Below are 23,255 nucleotides of genomic sequence, written 5' to 3' on the forward strand. Positions count from 1 at the left end.
TGTAGAAACCAGGTATGGTGGTACATGCTTGTAATCCCAGCTCTTGGGCGTCAGAGGCAGGTGGATCTCTGTGAGTTTGAGGCTAGTGTGGTCTACAAAGTGAGTCCAGAACAGCCAAGGCTACACAGAGAAACCCTGTCTCAAAAAGCAAAACAGCTAACCTGACTTGAAGGGAGGAAAGATTTAATTTTGGTTTGAAGTTTTACAGCAGCAGAGAAAAGGATTTCAGCAAGAGCAAGACACAGCTCAGGAAGCAGGAAGTGACAAATGCTTGGGGCTCAGGTTATTTTTTTTTCCCATTTTATTCAATCCAGAACCTCAGCCCACGAGATGGCGCCACCTACAGTGCTGGTGGGTCTTCCCAAATAAATTAACCCAACCTAGAGGCCCTCTCACAAACATGAAGGGGGGGGGCAGGGCAGGAGAGGGGGAAGGGAGGGGTAGCCACCATAGAACCTGTCAAGCTGACACCAACATTAACCACTACAGCTTGCCTGGCTGTGGAGCCAGGAATAAGAAGGCGGGAGTGAAGAGAGGGTGTCGGGAGTGTATTTCTGGAGCCGCCAGATAGTTTTGAAAGTGGACGTGTACCTAGTAGGTGGGCAGCAGCTGGAAATGCAAATTTACCATTATGCTGATGAGCTTGGACAAGATCCTCCAGAGCACAGAGGAGAAAGAACTGTGGAAACCTGCAGAGTCTCAGCTGTGACCCCAGGACAGAAGGAGCGAGGTCATAGACTCGCTCCTCCACCCGTCTCTTCTAGGGCCAGGGGACACAGTGGAGCTCATACCTTGCAGAAATACACTGCTGTCGACGTGTGTGTGTATATAACACTACAGCTTTCTACCTGAGTGCCCGGCCACTCCTTCTGCTGCCCCCTCCCCCCCCCTTGCCTTTGAGAATGGGCCTCGCTGTATAACTGTGGTGGGGTTATGGTGGTAGAATTTTGTGGAAGGTTCCTGTAGGCAGGGAAAGGATCCACAAAGAGATAAGAATGAAACTTGATTCACCCCGTTTTTTAAAGATTTATTTATTTATTTATTTATTATGTATACAGTGTTCTGCCTGCATGCACACCCACAGGGCAGAAGAGGGCATCATATCACATTACAGATGGTTGTGAACCACCATGTGGATGCTGGGAATTGAACTCAGGACCTCTGGAAGAGTAGGCGGCACTCTTAACCACTGAGCCATCTCTCCAGCCCTCACCCTGGTTTTTAGATACTGATGCCTGGGCCAAGACTTTTAGATTCTGAACCAGATCATTTACTTTAGCCATATTTAAGCAGAGCACAATTTTTTGGGGGGAGGGTGGAGGTTTTCTTATAACAACTCAGTGCCAAGTGAACATGTTTACACTGAGAACTTTAAAACTACATCTGAGGCTGGGCTCAGTGGTGCACGCCTTTAATCCTAGCACTCAGGAGGCAGAGGCAGGAGGATCGCTGTGAGTTTGAGGCGCCAGTCTGGTCTACAAAGTGACCCCAGGACAGCCAAGAATACACAGAGAAACCCTGCCTCAAAAAACCTAAACATAAATAAATAAATATAAGTACATCTGGCTCCTTTCACAAAGATGGGTACTGTTGACTCAGCTAATGCCCAAGCTTTAGGGTCTAGGGAGCGTGACTGAAGTAAACATACCACCTGTGGATGTGGGCATTGGCCTGGCTCAAAGATAACACAGAAGTCACTTAGGCTGCTGTAAAACACAAGTGCCATCACTCTCAAGGATGGGCTTTACAGTCTAGAAGTAATGTTCAAGGCTGTAGGGGGAAATTCTCTAGGATATGTAGAATATAAATTCTGGGAGAAACAGACAGAGCCTGGCTCATCAGGCAGCAAAGGATCACCTGGTTATAAGCTCTGCCCATCCCCAGCACTGCAGGAGGAACAGCCACGCCCTTCATTCCACTGGAGAGGCCACCTGTGCTTTTAACTTGTCCTGGCCTCTCCAGTGCGTATCTGAGGGCACAAGGACAGTTTGGTGTGTACATCATTTATGCAGGAGCAAAGAGGCTGGTGTGACACCAGGTTGTCTTGATGGGGTGGGGCATATTTGATGAGGATGGAGATAATGGTGGACCAGGTGCTCAGAGCCATTTTTAGAGTTTTACGTTTTACTCTTAGATAAAGCAACCATAGTGGAGCACAATAGGTAGGAAAGTGTTGGCAGCATTCGGGGTGCTTTTGAGCATGTTCTATGGGGTGAGAGTGAGGACAGCAGCCCATGCGGTGAGGTGGCGGCGACTGCCTTGATCCTGGGAGATAACCTTAGACTTGGTGATCCTGGGGGAAGGTGGGAGAAGTGGATGTTAGTGTATGCACGCATGTGCGCTCGTGCGCTGGGATGTTAGTGTATGCACGCATGTGCGCTCGTGTGCTGGGATGTTAGTGTATGCAGGCATGTGCTCTCATGCGCTGGGATGTTAGTGTATGCACGCATGTGCCCTGGGATGTTAGTGTATGCACGCATGTGCGCTCGTGCGCTGGGATGTTAGTGTATGCATGCATGTGCTGGATGTTAGTGCATGTATGAATGTGCATGAGAGTGCTGGATGTTAGTGTATGTACACATGTGCACTGTGTGCTGGATGTTAGTGTATGCATGCATGTGTACTGTGTGCTAGGATGTTAGTGTATGCACGCATGTGCACTGTGTGCTGGGCATTAAAGTCAGCCTCACACATGCTAACCCTGTGCTCTACTGCTCACTCAGACCCATCCTAGTCCTGGATTTTTAAGAAAGAATGTAAATAATTTGCTTATAGATTAAGGTAAAAATTGAAAATTTGTCTTCTTTGTGGGTTGGTTGGTTGGTTGGTTCATTAGTTTGTTTTTGTTTTTTTCAAGGCAAAGTTTCTCCTTGTGTAGCCCTGAATGTCCTGGAACTGACTCTGTAGACCAGGCTGGCCTTGAACTCAAGAGTTCCACCTGCCTCTGCCTCCCGAATGCTGGGATTATAGCTGTGCATGAACAACAACCAGCATTCCTTGCACTGGGTGTGGCAGCACACGCCTTTAATCCTAGCTCTCAGGAGGCAGAGGCAGGCAGATCACTGTTAGTTTGAGACCAGCCTGGCCTACAAAGGGAGTCCAGGACAGCCAAGGCTACACAGAGGAACTCTTTTATTTTTATTTTTTATTTTTTGTTTTTTTTTGGGGGGGGACAGAGTTTCTCTGTATAACAGCTCTGGTTGTCCTGGAACTCGTTTTGGAACTCACTCTGTGGACCAGGCTGGCCTCGAACTCACAGAGATCCACCTGCCTCTGCCTCCCAAGTGCTGGGATTAAAGATGTGCGTCACCACTACCTGACTTATTTTTAATTTTTAAAAAAATTATCTTAAGGCTGGAGAGATGGCTCAGAGGTTGAGAGCACTGACTGTTCTTCCAGAGGTCCCGAGTTCAATTCCCAGCCACCACACGGTGCCTCACAGCCATCTGTAATGTGATCCGGGGCCCTCTTCTGGCCTGCAGGTGTATGCGCGGAACACTGTATACATAATAATAAATAAATTTTAAAAAATTAAAGAGATAATTTTATTTTTTTAATATTTTATTTAATTTTCAATTTATGTGCATTGGTATGAGGGTGTCAGATCTTAGAGTTACAGACAGCTGTGAGCTGCCATGTGGGTGCTGGGAATTGAACCCGGGTCCTTTGGAAAAGCAGGCAGTGCTCTTAAACACTGAGCCATCGCTCCAGCCCGATAATTTTATTTTTAATTGTGGGTACGTGTGTGTGTGTGTCCGTGCACATGCATGCATTTATACCGTGATGAGAAGGGGGAAGTTAGAGTGATTTGCAGGAGTAGGTTCTTGTATTGTTAGGCTTGCCGCACCCTTACCCTGAGCCATCTCCACAGCGCAGCTTTGACGGTTGGAGGTGGTCATTGGAAGTCATGCATTTGTTTTGCCTGTGTTATAGATTCTTTCTCATTCTCATATTCTCTCTCTCTCTCTCTCTCTCTCTCTCTCTCTCTCTCTCTCTCTCTCTCATCTCACTTTGTTGCCCTGGCTGTCCTAGAACTCCCTGTGTACACCAGTAGACCAAGGTGACCTCAGACCCATAGAGATCCACCTTCCTGGGCTGCGATTAATGGCGTCACCTCCACTGGAAGTCCAGCTATCTTTCAGTCAGGCTGGCGGAGACAAAGCGGGCCTCGATGCTGTAGGCCTTGGGTAGGGCCGGCATTTCTAACCTGCATGCCGAGCGTAGTCAGTCGGGCTGTTGGTCCGTGGGCCATAACCGAGGAAGCCCAGGACAGGAGGTGTTAAGTACCGGTGGCTGCAGGGCTCAAGGATTTGGCAGGACTCTGAGGAAGGACTGACAGAAGCAGGAAGTAGGAGGCCTTCCTGAGGGAAGCCGTGCCAGGGTCCTGACCTCGGCCTGGACTTCTCTCTGCTGCAGACAGTTTTGCCATGGTGCCGAGCGCAGGACGATGACCCGACCCAATGGCCTGGATCGATGCCGAGGGAAACTACTGACGCACAGCCTGGTACGGGGCTGGGAAGGGAAGGGAGTAGGGTGCCTGGCTGAGTCCTTCGACTCACGTTCTCTCCCTGCCCTTCCAGAATCTGACGGCAAAGCAAGGATTGCAGCTCTTACGGGGCCTGAGGCCGAGCAACATGCAGAGGAAGGTGTTGCTGGCCAAGAAGCTCCTAGCAAAACTGCACTTCCTGGCTCGGGAGGTGACGTCTTTCCTACCACCCTTTCCCACTCCGCATACTTTCCTCCCTAAATTCTGGATGCTTCCAGAGTCCTCTGGGCCGATGGAACTAAGGGTGAGGAAGTCTAGAGTCCCTCAGGGATCCTGTCTCTCACCATCTGTCTGGAAGGGCAGGTGACTGACTTGCCTCGGGCCGCACAAACTTTCTTTGTGCCGTGGCTGACCAGAATGTGTGAGGGCAGCCTGGGCTTTGCACGTGCTAAGCATGTCCTCTAGTGCGCTTCTTCCAACAGCCTGGGGAGGGGGGGAGGGGTCTGTGGCATTGACAGGCGCACGATGGAAGCTAAGGGTCCAGCCATCCCGGGCACAGCTGCTTAGCAGCAGCCGCAGTCCCAAGCATTTTTGATAGTTGGAGCTTGGTGTGTAAGAGAGGACGGACGCCCAGAAGTGGGAGGCCTGGGCCCGTGGAAGTCAGCCTCAGAAGGAGGAGCAGCATAGAAATGCCGTTTCATTGAATCTTAGAGCAAAATTAGTAATCTTCCTTCTCTCTCTCCTTCCCTCCTCCTCTCTCCCTCTCTTTCTTTTCTTCTTCTTTTTTTTTTTGTTTGTTTACCACCTCTTTAACATTTTTAACGAAATCCTCCCTTTGTCAAGGAACATTTCGTGACATAAATATGCATCCTATCTGGTTTCATTGTTTTTTTGTTTGTTTGTTTTTTTCAAGACAGGGCTTCTCTGTGTAGCCCTGGCTGCCTTTGAACTCACTCTGTAGAACAGGCTAGCTTTGAACTCAGAGATCCGCCTGCCTCTGGCTCCCAAGTGCTGGGATTAAAGGTGTGTGGCACAGTCTGACTGGTAAGAATCAAGCCAGGCAGTGGTGGAGCACGTCTGTAATCCCAGCACTCAGCGGGGCAGAGGGAGGCGGGTCTCTGAGTATGGCTATGGCTTGGCTTGGTTTTCTTTCTTTTTCTTTTCTTTTCTTTTTTTTCTTTGAGACAGGGTTTCTCTGTGTAGCCTTGGCTGTCCTGGACTCCCTTTGTAGACCAGGCTGGCCTCGAACTCACAGTGATCTGCCTGCCTTTGCCTCCGAAGTGCTGGGATTAAAGACGTGTGCCATGACGCCCAGCTGGTTTTGTTGTTCTTTTCTTTTTTTAATGATATATACAGTATTCTGCCTGCATGTGTCCCTGCCCACCAGAAGAGGGCACCAGATCTCATTACAGATGGCTGTGAGCCACCATGCGGTTACTGGGAATTGAACTCAGGACCTTTGGAAGAACAGTCAGTGCTCTTATGCTCTGAGCCATCTCTCCAGCCCCCGTTTTGTTGTTCTTTTTTTTTTTTGGTTTTTCGAGACAGGGTTTCTCTGTGAAGCCTTGACTGTCCTGGACTCACTTTGTAGACCAGGCTGGCCTTGAACTCACAGCGATCCGCCTGCCTCTGCCTCCCGAGTGCTGGGATTAAAGGCGTGCGCCACCACGCCCGGCTCGTTTTGTTATTCTTAAGTGTTACGTTGTTTTGCTTTTTTGTGGTTACTGGGAACTGGAGTCTCAGCTGGAAATGGGGAGATGGTGCTAAGCGGTTGCTGAGTTTCTGGTTCATAAGATGGGAAGATGCGTGGCCGTCAGTTCAGCTGTGAATGTTCCCAACACCATGGGACTAGAGCTCTAGAAATGATGAGGGCAGAATGAATGCCTGATGCTGTGTGAAGACTCCAAATTAGGCTCTGAGTCTGAGACGCCCAGGAGGAAAGGTCGGAGCAGGTGGCCACAGCACCAGGCTTCTGAAAAAGGCAGGGCACACAACCTAAACTTCGGGATAAGATAGTTTTATCCCCAGACTCCCCAGGCAACCCTGTCCTCCACTTGCAGCCGCAGCCGCCCCTCCCTGATGTGCTGGTCTGGATGTTCAGTGGTCAGCTCCGGGTGGCCTATGCCCGCATCCCTGCGCAGGATGTGCTGTTCTCAGTGGTTGAGGAAGAGCGGGGCCGAGACTGTGGGAAGATCCAGAGTCTGCTGCTCACAGTGAGACGGGGCTGGGGAGGGAGCGGTGAGGGTCCTAGGCAGGACGGGGGCATAAGAGTGGGGTGGCCTGTGGTTCCCAACAGGGAGCTTCCCTGACCGTCTCAACTTTCCAAAAAGCCAGAAGTGGGTTGTGGCTTTGTCTGGGTCAGCTTGGGAGGAACATCAAGAGCAAGCTTGTCTGCCCTGGGCCTACAGTGGTCCTGACACCACACAGGCAGGGTGGCGAGGAAGGAGAGGGATCGTTCTTGGCCAGTAGAGCTGAGTTACAGGCAGAACATCTCTGGAAAAGATACCCAAACAGGCTTCTCATGGTGAGAAGCTGTGGCCCTTGGGATAAAGGACAGATAGAATAGACGTGTTGAGGATGGAGGGGACAGAGAAGAGAGGGCAGGTTGTACACTTGGGGTTAGGGCTGTGGATAGAAGAAGTGACCATGGCAGGGCAGGGTAAGGTGGGGGGGGATGGAAGGCACCGGAAGGGACACAGAAGTGGGAGCAGGGGGGCTAGCTCCTGCACTGGGGAGCTTGGGTACCATCTCTCTTTGGCAGAGAGATTTGAGGCAGGGGGCTCCAGTGTGGCTCCTTCCTACACAGGCACCTGGGGCAGCCCCTGGTGAGGTCTGTGCCAAGCTGGAGCTTTTCCTGTGGCTGGGACTGCGCAAGCAAAGCAAGGCATGCACCTCTGAGCTGCCCCCGGATCTTCTGCCCGAACCCTCGGCCGGGCTGCCCCACAGCCTGTACCGGGATGGTGAGTTTGGGACCAGGGCTCAGCCCACCTTGCTGTTTGTCCCAGGTAGGGGTTCATGAGCCGGGGAACCCCGGTAGTCCCCTGAGCAAGTGTGGCTCCTTCCTTCCCTTCCTCTCAGACTTCAGCTACTTCCAGCTGCGGGCTCACCTGTACCAGGCCCGAGGTGTGTTGGTGGCAGACGACAGTGGCCTCTCAGACCCCTTCGCACGTGTCCTCATCTCTACCCAGTGCCAGACCACACGGGTGAGGGTCAGGTTGGGACATAGGCAGAGGGGAGCAGGGGACAAGGTGAACTCTTCTTGTCCAGGGTCCTAAGTCTCTCTTCCCACTTTGGGTTTTGAGGATAGGGCTCTGGACAGGACTGTTGTCTGACCCGGGCAGTGGTGTAGAATGGAAAGCCATTGTTTCTTGGGGTTGACTTTAGGGCTGGGATAAGAGAATGTCAGACCAAGCCGGGCGTGGTGGCGCACGCTTTTAATTCCAGCCTTTAATCCCAGCACTTGGGAGGCAGAGGCAGGTGGATCGCTGTGAGTTCGAGGCCAGCCTGGTCTACAAAGCGAGTCCAGGACAGCCAAGGCTACACACAGAGAAACCTTGTCTCAAAAAACCAAAAAAAAAAAAAAAAAAAAAAAAAGAGAGAGAGAGAATGGCAGACCATAGGGACCGCAGGGCGACACCAGAGCTGTCCACCCATGCCTTTGGGGACAAGCAGGATAAGCAGTGAAAGAATCGCTTTGACTGCCCACCTGGCACGTGAAGGAATTCCCTTCTCATATCTGCCTTTGCCACGCATGGTCCCCAAGGTCTTGGAGCAGACCCTGAGCCCCCTGTGGGACGAGCTCTTGGTGTTTAACCAGCTGATTGTGGATGGCAGGCGGGAGCATTTGCGGGAGGAGCCGCCGCTAGTGGTCATCAATGTGTTTGACCACAATAAGTTTGTGAGTGTGTCCCCTCCCCACCCACATGTCCAGCTTTCTCTTCCCCATTGTCTTGGTGCCTCCTCTTTGCCTTCTGAGCATCCTCCCGAGTCCCCTGCATTTCTTTGGGGGGTGGGGGTGGGGGAAGGGTCTCGCTGCGTAGTCCTGGCTGGCCTGGAACTCACTGTGGAGGCTACCATCTCTGTCTTCTAAGTGCTGGGGTTTCCTCCCACAGGGCCCTGCTGTGTTCCTGGGCAGGGCACTAGCAGCCCCAAGGGTAAAGTTGATAGAGGACCCGTATCAGTGCCCTGAGCTGCAGTTCTTCCCCCTGAGGAGGGGGCCTCAGGCTGCTGGAGAAGTCATTGCTACTTTTGAACTCATTGAACTGGACTACAGTGGCCACCTTGAGGTTAGGACATCCTGCCTCGCTAGCAGACTGGGTCTTTTTCTTTCTTTCTTTCTTTCTTTCTTTCTTTCTTCCTTCCTTCCTTCCTTCCTTTTACATTTTTTAATCTAATTTATTTATTTATTTGAGACAAGATTTCTCTGTGTAGCCCTGGCTGTCCTGGACTCGCTCTGTAGACCAGGCTGGCCTCGAACTCATAGAGATCCACCTGCCTCTGCCTCTGTGAATGTGGGGATTAAAGGTGTGCACCACCACGTCCGGCTTATATCTCCATTCTTACCAATCAGGCCATCCTCTCTCGGGTGTCCTGAGGCTAACCATGTAGCCTCTTGCCCAAGAGAATGCTGGCTGCACGTCTCTCCTGGGGTAATTCCATTGGACACCCTGACCCCAGGATTACTGATGGACACATCCAAGGTTCACCTTGCCAGGATCTACCCTTAAAGAACCCAGACTGATGTTCAACCTGGAGTTATCCCATCCTGAATGCCTCAGGCTACTGCCCCATTTTCCATATGCACATCTGCTTTCTGGGAAGTTCCTCTGACAACTCCCAGCCCTGTCTGGCTCCTCTGCCTTTGTACTTCACAGAAACCCATGTCCCTTCTCCAAGCCTAGGCTTTCTATGTTTTGACATGAATTCTGATTTATTTTTCTTGTAGCCCTCAGTGCCTAGTGATGTGGAGCCCCAGGATCTGGCTTCCCTGGTTGAACCCGTCTCTGGACACCTGTCCCTGCCTCCTAGTGTGCGCCCTGTGCTCAGGGAGTTCCGTGTTGAGGTAGCATCAAGCACCCAATGATTCTTCACTTCCCCCAACCGGGTGGACTCATGTCAGCCGGAGCCCTTGCGTCTCCTTCTTCCTGACCTTAGGTGCTGTTCTGGGGTCTGCGAGGCTTGGCTCGTGTACACCTGTTTGAGGTGGAAAAGCCCCAGGTTGTTCTGGAAGTGGCTGGGAAACGCGTGAAGTCAGAAGTTCTGGCCAGCTACCGAGAGAACCCTAACTTCACAGAGCTTGTCCAGCACGTGACAGTGGTGAGGAGTGGACATGGAGCTTACCCAGCATGTGACAGTGGGGAGGAGAGGGCACAGGGCATCCAGCGTGTGACAGTGGGGAGGAGAGGGCACAGGGCATCCAGCGTGTGACACTGAGGAGGAGAGGGCACAGGGCATCCAGTGTGTGACAGTGGGAAGGAGAGGGCACAGGGCATCCAGCGTGTGACACTGAGGAGGAGAGGGCACAGGGCATCCAGCGTGTGACACTGAGGAGGAGAGGGCACAGGGCATCCAGTGTGTGACAGTGGGAAGGAGAGGGCACAGGGCATCCAGCGTGTGACACTGAGGAGGAGAGGGCACAGGGCATCCAGCGTGTGACACTGAGGAGGAGAGGGCACAGGGCATCCAGCGTGTGACACTGAGGAGGAGAGGGCACAGGGCATCAGCCTGTGACACTGAGGAGGAGAGGGCACAGGGCATCGAGCGTGTGATAGTGGGGAGGAGAGGGCACAGGGCATCGAGCGTGTGACAGTGGGGAGGAGAGGGCACAGGGCATCGAGCGTGTGACAGTGGGGAGGAGAGGGCACAGGGCATCCAGCGTGTGACAGTGGGGAGGAGAGGGCACAGGGCATCCAGCGTGTGACAGTGGGGAGGAGAGGGCACAGGGCATCCAGCGTGTGACAGTGGGGAGGAGAGGGCACAGGGCATCCAGCGTGTGACAGTGGGGAGGAGAGGGCACAGGGCATCCAGCGTGTGACAGTGGGGAGGAGAGGGCACAGAGCATCCAGCGTGTGACAGTGGGGAGGAGAGGGCACAGGGCATCCAGCATGTGACAGTGGGGAGGAGAGGGCACAGGGCATCCAGCGTGAGACACTGAGGAGGAGAGGGCACAGGGCATCCAGCATGTGACAGTGGGGAGGAGAGGGCACAGGGCATCCAGCGTGTGACAGTGGGGAGGAGAGGGCACAGGGCATCCAGCGTGTGACAGTGGGGAGGAGAGGGCACAGGGCATCCAGCTTGTGACAGTGGGGAGGAGAGGGCGCAGGGCATCCAGCGTGTGACAGTGGGGAGGAGAGGGCACAGGGCATCCAGCGTGTGACAGTGGGGAGGAGAGGGCACAGGGCATCCAGCGTGTGACAGTGGGGAGGAGAGGGCACAGGGCATCCAGCGTGTGACAGTGAGGAGGAGAGGGCACAGGGCACCCAGCGTGTGACAGTGGGGAGGAGAGGGCACAGGGCATCCAGCGTGTGACAGTGGGGAGGAGAGGGCACAGGGCATCCAGCGTGTGACAGTGAGGAGGAGAGGGCACAGGGCACCCAGCGTGTGACAGTGGGGAGGAGAGGGCACAGGGCACCCAGCGTGTGACAGTGGGGAGGAGAGGGCACAGGGCACCCAGCGTGTGACAGTGAGGAGGAGACGGCACAGGGCATCCAGCGTGTGACCATGGGGAGGAGAGGGCACAGGGCATCCAGCGTGTGACAGTGGGGAGGAGAGGGCACAGGGCATCCAGCGTGTGACAGTGGGGAGGAGAGGGCACAGGGCATCCAGCGTGTGACAGTGGGGAGGAGAGGGCACAGGCCATCCAGCGTGTGACAGTGGGGAGGAGAGGGCACAGGGCATCCAGCTTGTGACAGTGGGGAGGAGAGGGCACAGGGCATCCAGCGTGTGACAGTGGGGAGGAGAGGGCACAGGGCATCCAGCGTGTGACACTGAGGAGGAGAGGGCACAGGGCATCCAGCATGTGACACTGAGGAGGAGAGGGCACAGGGCATCCAGCGTGTGACAGTGGGGAGGAGAGGGCACAGGGCATCCAGCGTGTGACAGTGAGGAGGAGAGGGCACAGGGCATCCAGCGTGTGACAGTGGGGAGGAGAGGGCACAGGGCACCCAGCGTGTGACAGTGGGGAGGAGAGGGCACAGGGCACCCAGCGTGTGACAGTGGGGAGGAGAGGGCACAGGGCACCCAGCGTGTGACAGTGAGGAGGAGACGGCACAGGGCATCCAGCGTGTGACCATGGGGAGGAGAGGGCACAGGGCATCCAGCGTGTGACCATGGGGAGGAGAGGGCACAGGGCATCCAGCGTGTGACAGTGGGGAGGAGAGGGCACAGGGCATCCAGCATGTGACAGTGGGGAGGAGAGGGCACAGGCCATCCAGCGTGTGACAGTGGGGAGGAGAGGGCACAGGCCATCCAGCGTGTGACAGTGGGGAGAGTGGGCAGGACACGGCCTACAGGGAAGAGGAGAGAAGGAAGCAGAGGACCCGGAACTCCAGCAGTGCCAGGAGGATTCAGGAACAGCTGTCTCCATCATAGGCCTGATAATAGTTTTTTCTCTGCACCTTTTCAACTCTGCTACTGTTGATGAAAGCAGCACAAGACATTGTAGAAATGAAGAAAGCTGTTCTGATAAAACTTCTAGAAAGTGGCCGTGGTCAGGATGCCTGGATTCATCTTTAGACTGTGGCATCCTCTTGGCTATGCTGAATGAAGTATTAGCCAGAGTCCTGTAGAATAAGCAGTAGAGAATCTATCCGGTCTCGGAAACACAGGAAGAGAAAGAAAAGAAAAGAAACAAACAAACAAAAAACCCCAAAACACTATAGAGGAGTCAAAGATGGCTCTGCCATTTAAGTGAAAATTAGCCAGGTGCAGTGGCGCACACCTTTAATCCCAGCACTCAGGAGGCAGAGGCAGGTGGATCGATGTGAGTTCGAGGCCAGCCTGGTCTACAAAGGGAGTCCAGGACAGCCAAGGCTACACAGAGAAACCCTGTCTCAAAAAACCAAAACCAAAACCAAAACCAAAACAAAACAAAAACAAACAAAAATCTGTAATATAATTTTCACCTTTAAAAAAATTTTTTTGTGACCTCGAACTCACAGAGATCTGCCTGCCTCTGCCTCCCGAGTGCTGGGATTAAAGGTGTGTGAGTGATTTATTTTAATGATTTGGGGCAGGGGGGTGATGGGTGCTGGCACCCCGAGGCCAGAACCTAACACATGGAACACCAGTCCCCTGCCACTTAGCTGCCCCTCACTCTTGCTTAGTGTCAGCTATGGCTGAATGGGTTTGGTGGTTGAATTCTGCTGAGACAAGTTAGGGTCTCAAATCATTTGTCCTTTTGGTTTTATTTTATTTTGAGACATGATAGATCTGGCTGGCCTGGGGCTTATAAAGATCAGCCTGCCTCCTACGTGCTGAAATTGAATGTGTCTGCTACCATGTACTGGCAAATCATTTGTCTGTGAGATTCAATTTTTCTTTCTCTTCCTGTGTTTCCGAGACCAGATAGATTTGCACACCAGAAGAGGGCACCAGATCTCATTATAGATAGTTGTGAGCCATCATGTGGTTGCTGGGAATTGAATTCACAATGGAAGAACAGTGCTTTTAACCTCTGAGCCATCTCTCCAGTCCCTACATAGGATATTTTTAAAAACTAATAATTTAATTCCTCGGAAAGGTAGATGCTTTTCCCCAGTATAGCTTCTACTTCGTCTCCTGTTTATACATAATAAGTCAAGCCAGCGAGCAAGTGGTGTAATCGTGGTCCTTTCTCCTCTTAGGTCCCAGAGGTAGTCAGAAGTCACTTGGTCATAGTCCATACACACTTTAATGGTTCAGACGGTATATTTTCAGGTCGAACTTTCATCCCCTAAGAACAACACTAACCTGTGTTCCTGGTAGCACTTTGTAGGCATCAAAGTTCCTTTGTATCAGCCCTGTCACCATACTTAGGACAGTCCGTAGAGTCCAGGCTACGTCCCTTCATTAGCTGGTCAGAAGGCCATAATGACTGAAGAGGCTGACGGTGTGGCAGATCTGAAACCCGGGTTGTTTCCTCACCTCCTGTGATTCTTCCTTCCCCCGGGGAAGTGACAGGCATGGAGTCACTTCCCGTTTGCCTGTCTCGTAGGACTTGCCAGAGCAGCCCTATCTGCAGCCCCCACTCAGCATCCTGGTGATGGAGCGCCGGGCCTTTGGCCGAACTGTCCTTGTGGGTTCCCATATCGTCCCCAACATGCTGAGATTCACACTCCAGGGTCATGAGGAGCCCCCTGAGGAGGAGGGGACAGAGGAGGAGGAGACGAGAGACCTGCTGCCAAAGGGGCCTCAAGGTTAGGCGTCTTCTCTGCATGGGCCATCAGAGAGAAGCCCCTCTGGGTCCTGGGTGAGATGGCTCCAGCGGGCCATCCGGTGTGCCTGGAGTCTGCTTTCTCCTGGCCTAAACTCACAGTATCACTTCCTTATTCCCAGGAGAGAAGTCTCTGGACCCTACCGTGGCTGAAGCAGGACTATCCAGCCGGCTTCTGAAGGTGATGGGGTGGCCCATAACCTGGAGAAGGGACGTCAGGGTTTGTGGTGCTGCTGTCTGAGCGTTAACAAGGGCCACTCCGCCTCAGGCCCCTCTAAAGAAGCTCACCTTAGGGCTCCTGGGTCAAGGCCTTGAACTGGAGGAGGACATCCCTGATCCAGAAGAGATGGACTGGTGGTCTAAGTACTATGCCTCACTGCAAGAGCTCCAGGGTCAGGTGGGTGGAGCCAGGGCAGGTGGGTGGAGCCAGGGCAGGTGGGTGGAGCCAGGGCAGGTGGGTGGAGCCGGCGTGGGCAGGACCTGGAGAACGGAGAGGGGAGGGGGCTTGGGGGCGCCTCTCATGTAAAAGACCCCCGTGTGTCCCAGAGTTCACTGTTGCAGGCATCCTTTCTTCTCTTCACCACAATTTTAAAAGTTGGACATTAGTACTTCAGTTGTCTAATAAAAACTGAACATGACCCCAGCTTGGTGCCATACATTAAACCCAGCCCTCCACCCTTGCAAGTTTAAGGCCAGCCTGGTCTACAGCGTAAGTTCCAGGCCAGGCAGGGATAAACAGAGAGACCTGTCTCAACCAACCGACTAACCATAAACTGGAGACTTTTAACTGTTAAGCTTGGGTTCAGTGCACACACCCGCCCAGTGAGTTCCTGGGAGGTGGCAACAAAAGGATCCAGAGTTGAAAGCTACTTTATACCAACACAAGACTCTCTCTTAAAATTTTTTATACTTTTTTTTTCCAAGACAAGGTTTCTCTATCTACCCTTGGCTGTACTGGAACTTACGCTGTAGACCAGGCTGGTCCTGAACTCAGAGATCCACCTGCCTCTGCCACCTGAGAGCTGGGATTAAAAGTATGCACCACTGTCACCGGCTCAAAAGTTTTTTTTTATTACTTTACCTTTTTATTTTTTATTTATTTTTTGAGACAGGGTTTCTCTGTGTAGCCTTGGCTGTCCTGGACTCCCTTTGTAGACCAGGCTGGCCTCGAACTCACAGCAATCCACCTGCCTCTGCCTCCTGAGTGCTAGAATCAAAGGCATGTGAACCACCGCCCGGCTTATTACTTTAATTTTTTTTTTTTTTTAAAGTAAAAGGGGCCAGGCTCGGTGGCTCACACCTTTAATCCCAGCACTTGGGAGGCAGAGGCAAGAGGATCTCTGTGAGTTCGAGGCCAGCCTGGCCTACAAAGTGAGTCCAGGACACCCAAGGCTACACAGAGAAACCCTGTCTTGAAAGACCAACCAAACAACAAAAAGAAACAACAAACCTCAAACCTGTTTTCCATTCTCATCGTCTGGTGTGCATTTTAACTCATAGCCCCTCTCAGTGCAGACTGGCCTCACTTCAAGGACTCAGTGACCATATGTGGGAAGCAGCCACTGAGTTAGCAGGACCAGACAATAAAGTAACCTCTAAAAAAGTTGGTATGTGGGCCAGGCGTGGTGGCGCACGCCTTTAATCCCAGCACTTGGAAGGCAGAGGCAGGCGGATCACTGTGAGTTCGAGGCCAGCCTGGTCTACAAAGGGAGTCCAGGACAGCCAAGGCTACACAGAGAAACCCTGTCTCAAAAAGAAAAAAAAAATTGGTATGTAGCTGGAAAAGGGAGTGTATTAAGGAGAAGAATAAAGGAGCGTCTCTGTCTTGCCTTTTGGTTTCAGCCCAACTGCGATGAGGATGACATGGAATACTCTGGGGATCAAGGTGAGAGCCCCAGCTTTTTGCTCCTGCTCCTATCCACCCACCTCACCTCCATATTTCTTATCTGGGCCATTTCTGCTGTTTCCAGATGGGACCCACCTCACTTCTGTGGACACGGAGGCTCAGGAGCAGGGAGAGACTGATATCAAAGTGTCTGTGCCTCGGAAGAAAGCAATCGCTACCCTGAAGGTGACAAGTGCTGGGGAGAAGGGAGTCCCTCGGTTTTGGGGTATAGAGTTGTCTCTGAAATCTCCTGCCTTTCAGATCTACAACAGCTCCCTAGAGGACCAGTTCAACCACTTTGAGGACTGGTTGAGTGTGTTCCCCCTGTACAGAGGGCAAGGCGGCCAGGACGGAGACGGAGAGGAAGCCTCTGGACGCTGCGTGGGCAAGTTCAAGGTATACTTGTGGGGGTGCGGACTGAGAAGGATTGGTAAAGCTTTCTCCCAGGCTGGAGAGGAGGCTCAGTGTTAAGACCACGGCTGCTCCTGCAGAAGCCCCGGGTTCTATGCCCAGTCCTGCCCTGTGGTTCACAACCATCCCTAATTTCAATTCCAGGGCATCTGACACCGTCCTCCTCTGACCTCCTCAGGAACCGTGCTCACACACGAGCACAGACATACATGCAGGCAAAACACTCACACATAACACAAAATAAATAATCTAATATGTTACAAAAAAAGCCAAAACATCTTTTTTTAAAAAAAAGATTTATTACTTAATACAATACTTGGCTTGCATATGAGCCAACAGGCCAGAAGATGTCATCAGATCTCATTATAGATGGTTGTGAGCCACCATGTGGTTGCTGGGAATTGAACTCAGGACTTTTAAAAGCACAGCCAGTGCTCTTAGCCTCTGAGCCATCTCTCCGGCCCCTAAAACATCTCTCTCATCAAAGCCTTTTTCTGTCTCCCCCTCCTCAGGGTTCCTTCCTCATTTACCCCGAGTCAGAGGCTGCATCGTTCTCTGAACCTCAGATCTCTAGGGGGATCCCCCAGAATCGGCCCATCAAGCTTCTGGTCAGAGTGTACATAGTGAAGGTGGGTGTCCCTGTCCCTGGCTCATCCCCACGGCAGCAAAGACAGCAGCGTGAGGTCTACAGAACAAGAGCCCTGGAGGGGTCACAGAGGCAGCTCCCTCAGAGTCTAGGCAGAGCTCCCCAATGTGGCCCCAGGGCTCCCTCACACGCTTGCTGCGGTGGGACTTAGTTCACACTCTGGGCTGGGGTCAGGGAAGCCGAAGACTGCAGCACGGGATCCCCAGTTCCCAAGTGGCCTTTGATCAAACACCCCCTAGTTCCTTCCATTGCTCTGGCTGTCACGCGGCACTAGTTGGGGCCTTGGAGTTTCCTTAAAGGAACCCTGACCAAGGCTGGGTGGTGGTGGCTCACGCCTTTAATCCCAGCACTCGGGAGGCAGAGGCAGGCGGATCGCTGTGAGTTCAAGGCCAGCCTGGTCTACAAAGCGAGTCCAGGACAGCCAAGGCTACACAGAGAAACCCTGTCTCAAAAAAGAAAAACAAAAACAAACAAGCAAACAAAAAGATGGCGCCCTGAGCAGTAGCAGGGGACAAGCAGGTTGCTCTGCTGGCTGCTACGCCCCCTCTGTCTCTGTCACCGAGCAGATGCTATGCTTCGACCTGACTTAGGAATCTAAGACATCGTTGGAAGAGACATTCTGTGTCACCTCTGACCCTCCTACGGTGGGACTCATGCTGACTGTCTCAGCAATAGGGCAGACAGGGCAGCCTGAGATAAATTACGTCTAGACATGTTAGACAAAGTTCTTTTTAATGAACACAAAGATCTGAAGAAAGAGAAAGTTTTCCTGAGCAAGGAGGCGGCCGCAGTACCCGTGACCCTGAGGCCCAGAGCTCACGCTGTCTGAAAGGGTTTGTCCACACCTGAACTTTGGCCTTGGGTTCTTGGAGTCTGAGCAAGGAAAGGGACTGGAAACAAAAACCTGCACAAAGCAGGACCCCCGAGAAAGGCCGGCCAGGAGGCAGCTTGCCCCTTCGGAAAGGAGCCTGCCTCAGGGACAGCATCTTCCTGGGGAATGTGTTTTTAGTGTGGCCCCACATTGATTTAAGAGTGGGATTTAGATTTTCTGTTTAATTCAGAAAACTCAAAGCCGAGAGCTGAGGTTTGGCTCAGACCACTTGCAAAGCATGCTCCAGGCTATGGGGTCTGTCCCCAGCAGTAGGCAGAGGAAATAGCAATTTTAGGATCCTATCTGTAACCCCAGCTCTCTGGGGCCCGACACAGGATGATTACTGTGAATTTGAGGCCAGCCTAGACTACATAGAGTGAGTTTCAGGTCAATCTGGCTTACGTAGTGAGATCAAAACCCAAGCCAAACCCAATTAAAAAAAAAAAAACAAACAACCCAGCCCAACCAATCAACCAGCCAACCAAAACCAAAACCCTAAACCAAAACTCTTAATTTGGTATCATGGTGCATACCAGTAACCCCACCATTTGGAAAGTGGAGGCAGGAGAATCAAAATTCTAAGCCAGGGCCTGAGAGGAGGCTCAGCAGGTGAGAGCACTGGCTTCCCTTCCAAAGGCCCCAGGTTGGATTCCCAGCACCCACATGGCTGCTCACACTCACATCTGTAACTCCAGCTCCAGGGAGTCTGACACTCTCCTAGCCACAGCCCAAGGAATACACCTGGTGGGTGCATAGACATATATGCAGGCAAAATAACCCATACATGTAAACAAACATACAAACAAACAGGAAAACCAGAAACAAACCAACCAAAACCAAGTTAGCAAACAAAGAAAGCCAAACAAATTAGGTATAGCTGTCCATGTCTGCAATCGCAGAACTGGAGAAGTGGAAACAAGAGGCTCAGAAACTCGAGGCTAGCCTCAGCTACATGCTGAGCTTTAGGCTAGCCTGTCCTACTAGAGACCCTGCCTCATAAGACCGAAAACTACAAACAAACAAAAGCAGAACCAAGTGAGAGATTGTCCGAAGTGACGGTAACCCCAGCCTCAGTTTCCGTAGAGTTAAATGCAAATGCGGGCTCAATGAAGAGACTCTGTCCAAGAAGATGAGGTGGGTGGGGTCACCCTGAAGAACACGCTAACCTCCAGGCTCGCACATGTACCCACACACCCACATGACCACGTGTACCCCCACACATATACACAGAATGAAAAAGTGACCAAGGAGGGCTGGGAAGGTAATTTAGTAGGAAAAGTGTTTGCCTGGCAAGCAGGAAGACCTGGGTTTGATCCCAAGACGGCAAGAAAAGCCAGGCTTGGTGGCGTACTCTTGTAATCCCATCACTGGGGCGGTCCAGGTAGGGCAAGTCCTGGGGCTCAGTGGCCACTTAATCCAGATTACTTGGCCAGCTCCAGTCCAGTGAGAGATGCTGTCTCAAAACAAAGGAGTGAATGATGAGGAACCACACTTCACTGAGGTTGTGAAGTCGACCTTTGACCTCCACATGCATGCATATACACATGTGTGCCCTCATGGACACACACACACAAGCAACTCTCTCTCTCTCTCTCACACACACACACACACACACACACATACACACACACACACATACACACACACACACACACACACACACACACACACACACACACACACACCACGTGCGCCCGCTCGCACAAGCAACTTAAGAGCTGGGCCTGGTAGCACAGACCTGTGGTCCCAGCACTCAGGAGGCAAAGGCAAAGAGGGTCAGGAGTTCAAAGTTCCCCTCAACCACAAAGCAAGTCTGAGGGCAGCCTAGGCTAGAGACCCTTTCTCAAGAGTGATCAGGGCTGACTGTGTGTTCGAGGCCAGCGTGGTCTACAAAGTGAGTCCAGGTCGGCCAAGGCTACACAGAGAACCTCTATCTCGAAAAACAAGAAACAAAAACAAAACAAAACAAAAACAAAAAATCCTGAGCTTTGGTCCAACAAGGGCTTGGACCAAATCTTGAATTATAATTATGTCTCCTGACTCCACTGGATTTGGACTCCACATCCCCCAGGCTACCAACCTGGCTCCTGCGGACCCCAATGGCAAGGCAGACCCCTATGTGGTGGTGAGCGCTGGCAAGGAACAGCGAGACACTAAGGAACGCTACATCCCCAAGCAACTCAACCCCATCTTTGGAGAGTGAGGCCGGGCCCTGGGCTTGGGGGTGGGGTACCTGAGATTCATAGGCTCTTGCCTAGGCAGCTGAGGGGGTGGGACGGGGCTGGACACTGCCACCTCAGGTCCCCTCTGAGGACATGGAGCTGTCCTTAGCCACTCTTCCTTCCTGGCCAGGGTCCTGGAGTTGAACGTCTCCCTCCCAGCTGAGCCAGAGCTGACCGTGGCCATATTCGACCATGACCTCGTTGGTTCCGATGACCTCATTGGGGAGACCCACATTGACCTGGAAAACAGATTCTATAGTCACCACAGAGCCAACTGTGGACTGGCCTCCCAGTATGATGTGTGAGTCCGGCAGGGCCTGAGGAGCCATTCCCAAAACTAACACATTCACTCTCACATTTCCATCTAGGTTGTTTTTAATCTTAGTATACCTCGAGTGTTGCGTGTGTGAGTACTTCATGTGTGAGCATCTGGCGCACATGTTGCACAACGTGCTTGGGAATGTCTGAGGAGACCTGGGTATTAGTCTTCTTCCATCTTGTTTGACACAGGGTCTTCTCACTCTCGTGTGTCAGGCTACCCGGTTTATAAGCGTCCAGTCTCCTGTTTCCACCTTTAGTTTCCACCGGGGCACTGTGATTACGGACACTTTTATTTTTTTATTTTATTTTATTTTATTTTTTGGTTTTTCGAGACAGGGTTTCTCTGTGTTAGCCTTGGCTGTCCTAGACTTACTTTGTAGACCAGGCTGGCCTCGAACTCACAGCGATCCGCCCGCCTCTGCCTCCCGAGTGCTGGGATTAAAGGCGTGCGCCGCCACACCCGGCTTACAGACACTTTTCTATGGGCTCTGGGGATGTGGAGGCGTGGCCTCATGTGTATGCAGTGAGCCCTTCACCTGCGAGCAGATGCATCTCCCAGTTCTCACAGCCCCGTTTTTATCCACAGGGCCTTACAGAAGGGTCTTGTGTCTCCCAGCCCCTAGCCAGGCAGTCTAGCTCAGTGGCCAAGGCTTGAGCCTGGGTCCTGGGGTTTTGGTACTAATATGTCATGTGACCTCTTTGAGCCTCACCTCATCATCGTCTTTGGGCCCCACCGTGCCCACGTACGGCCCTAGCTGACGCATTATTGTCTCTTCTGCCTGCAGGGATGGGTACAATGCCTGGCGCGATGCATTCCGGCCTTCACAGATCCTGGCAGGGCTGTGCCAGCGCTGTGGCCTTCCTGTCCCTGAGTACCGAGCTGGGGCTGTCAAGGTGGGCAGCAGGGTCTTTCTGACACCGTCTGAAGCTCTGCCTCCAGGTACCAGACCCTGTCGGCTGGACGGGCCACAGGGAGGACGAGGGAGACAGGACACAGGACACACCGGGTGCCAGGCTCGTGTGCCCAGTAGAGCCCACTGATCGCAGCAGGCACAGGGATGCTTGTGAGTTTGGCTGAGTAAGGTTGAGGCTCCTGGATGTTTTCGTAGATAACCCTCCTCCCCCAGAGCACAAGATCCAGACCTCTCTCTATACAGTCGTCTGTGGCTACGCACCTCACACTTCACATGGCTGGTGGCTGCTCTCTAAACGGGGTGTGAGCAAAAGCAATAGCTAGCTTACACGGTTGGGAGTAGTTATGGCAGCAGCTCCCCTCCCCCACCCCTGCTCTTTGTAAATAGTGGGCCACGGGCTTTTTTCTTTTCTTTTTGGCGGGTATGGGGTGGGGTGGGGAGGGCAGCTGTTGAGGACTCTTTATGTAACCCTGGCTGAATTAGAACTCACCATGTAGACCACGGAAATCCTCCTGCCTCTGCTGGGATTGAAGGTGTGAGCCACCACGCCCAGTATAGGCCACAGACTTTATCTGGTGCAGTGTCAGCCTCAGCTGAGAGCTGCTGAGAAGGATGGGGTGTGGGGGCGTGGATCCACTGTGGTGAACCCAAGCCTCTTGGTTCAGATGGCAGGGACTCCAAGGTGACAAGTGAGGCTTCTGAAGAGACCCAAGCGTTGCTCGTGCTGCGGCGTTGGCAGGAGATGCCAGGACTTGGGCTCCAGCTAGTACCGGAGCATGTGGAAACACGGCCCCTGTACCATCCTCGCAGCCCAGGGCTGCTGCAGGTGAAGGGACCTCAGCATCCATCAGGCCTCCCACCTGACTCTGGACCTGTTCCCCGAGCCCTCGGCCTCCCACACTACCACCACTGGCCCTGGCTCCTGGTGTCAGTGAGCAACCCACGCCAGTCTTGGAGTCTTGAACCTGTCGTGGGCTGTACACTCCATCCCTGATTCTGCTCCTACAGCATCCCTGACCCTGTGCCAACGAGGTTCAGACCCGGAGCTCCCAATCTGAGCGAGCTCCATCCTAGTTTTCTGGGCCCCAAGAACACTGTATCCTACTCTTTTTGTCTTAAATAATTTATTTAAGTGTATTATGTGCATTGGTGTGAGGTTGTCAGATCTTGGAGTTACAGATAGTTGTGAGCTGCCATATGGGTGCTGGGAATTGAACCCAGGTCTTTTGGAAGAATAGTCAGTGTTCTTAGCCACTGAGCCATCTCTCCTGTCCCTGTATCCTACTCTTGATGTCAATCTCACTCTGGCAGCTCATCCTGAACCCAATCTTGAACTTGACCCTGGGACCCTCATTTTATCCCACTACCCCAGATCTACCCAGTAACTCCTGCCCTTGACCCTTCTCTGCACTGGGGACTGGGCAGCCACCGGGTGCAAGGCTGAGGGAGAGGAGTCTCTAGCCAGACCCTGCAGCCCGCTTTTGTGCTCTCAGGGATCCCTTCATATGTGGATTGACATCTTCCCCAGTGACGTGCCTGCCCCACCCCCAGTGGACATCAAGCCTCGGCAGCCAATCAGGTGAGAGAATCTTGGCCCATCTGCTCTCTGAAAACCTGACTCCAGTGAATCCACCACCCTCCCTTCCCCACAAGCCTCTAGCAGTGCGTGTCTGTGAAGGGTCCAGACGCCCTTCAGGAAACCCTGCTCCTGCCTGAGCTAGCCTGAGCACAGTTCTGTGAGGATGTCTCTTCCACCGCTGGGCTCTCAGGGACAGCCTCCTCCCCCGCCTTTTAAAAAACGTGTACTGGTCTTTTGCCTGCATGTCTGTATTGCGTGTATGCTTGGCCAGAAGAGGCCATCAGATCTCCTGAAACTGGAGCCACAGACGCCTGTGAGGCACACTGCGATGCTGGGAACCGAACCTGAGTCCTTTCAGAAGAGTGCTCTTATGCACTGAGTCATTGCTGCGGCCCCTCAGAGATCCTTTTTGTAGCCTGGCAACAAGGCAGCTTCTCAGAGTGTTGGCTCATCTCTTACCAGCCAAGCCCCCTGGGCAGAAATAAATGCCTCTTCCTATTAGAGAGAA

The 23,255-nt window shown here is 52.7% G+C and overlaps 1 protein-coding gene across 1 annotated transcript in view; it reads left to right on the forward strand.

The window, feature by feature from the left end:
- LOC311594149 (fer-1-like protein 4) overlaps positions 1-23,255 on the forward strand; it is a 39,989-nt gene that overhangs the window by 13,499 nt on the left and 3,235 nt on the right. Inside the window, exons 20-40 of the mRNA XM_084775631.1 lie at positions 4,417-4,504; positions 4,581-4,697; positions 6,547-6,699; positions 7,293-7,446; positions 7,565-7,689; positions 8,250-8,384; positions 8,599-8,772; positions 9,432-9,548; positions 9,641-9,802; positions 13,680-13,881; positions 14,021-14,079; positions 14,167-14,295; positions 15,741-15,783; positions 15,869-15,969; positions 16,045-16,179; positions 16,707-16,823; positions 19,783-19,910; positions 20,064-20,234; positions 21,040-21,194; positions 21,834-21,994; positions 22,662-22,747. Of these exons, the coding sequence (XP_084631757.1) occupies positions 4,417-4,504; positions 4,581-4,697; positions 6,547-6,699; positions 7,293-7,446; positions 7,565-7,689; positions 8,250-8,384; positions 8,599-8,772; positions 9,432-9,548; positions 9,641-9,802; positions 13,680-13,881; positions 14,021-14,079; positions 14,167-14,295; positions 15,741-15,783; positions 15,869-15,969; positions 16,045-16,179; positions 16,707-16,823; positions 19,783-19,910; positions 20,064-20,234; positions 21,040-21,194; positions 21,834-21,994; positions 22,662-22,747 (2,712 nt within the window). The remainder of the gene's footprint in view (positions 1-4,416; positions 4,505-4,580; positions 4,698-6,546; positions 6,700-7,292; positions 7,447-7,564; positions 7,690-8,249; positions 8,385-8,598; positions 8,773-9,431; positions 9,549-9,640; positions 9,803-13,679; positions 13,882-14,020; positions 14,080-14,166; positions 14,296-15,740; positions 15,784-15,868; positions 15,970-16,044; positions 16,180-16,706; positions 16,824-19,782; positions 19,911-20,063; positions 20,235-21,039; positions 21,195-21,833; positions 21,995-22,661; positions 22,748-23,255) is intronic.

The sequence above is a fragment of the Acomys minous genome (genome assembly GCF_964271855.1).
Source record: "Acomys minous genome assembly, chromosome: 3".
Lineage (NCBI taxonomy): Eukaryota > Metazoa > Chordata > Mammalia > Rodentia > Muridae > Acomys > Acomys minous.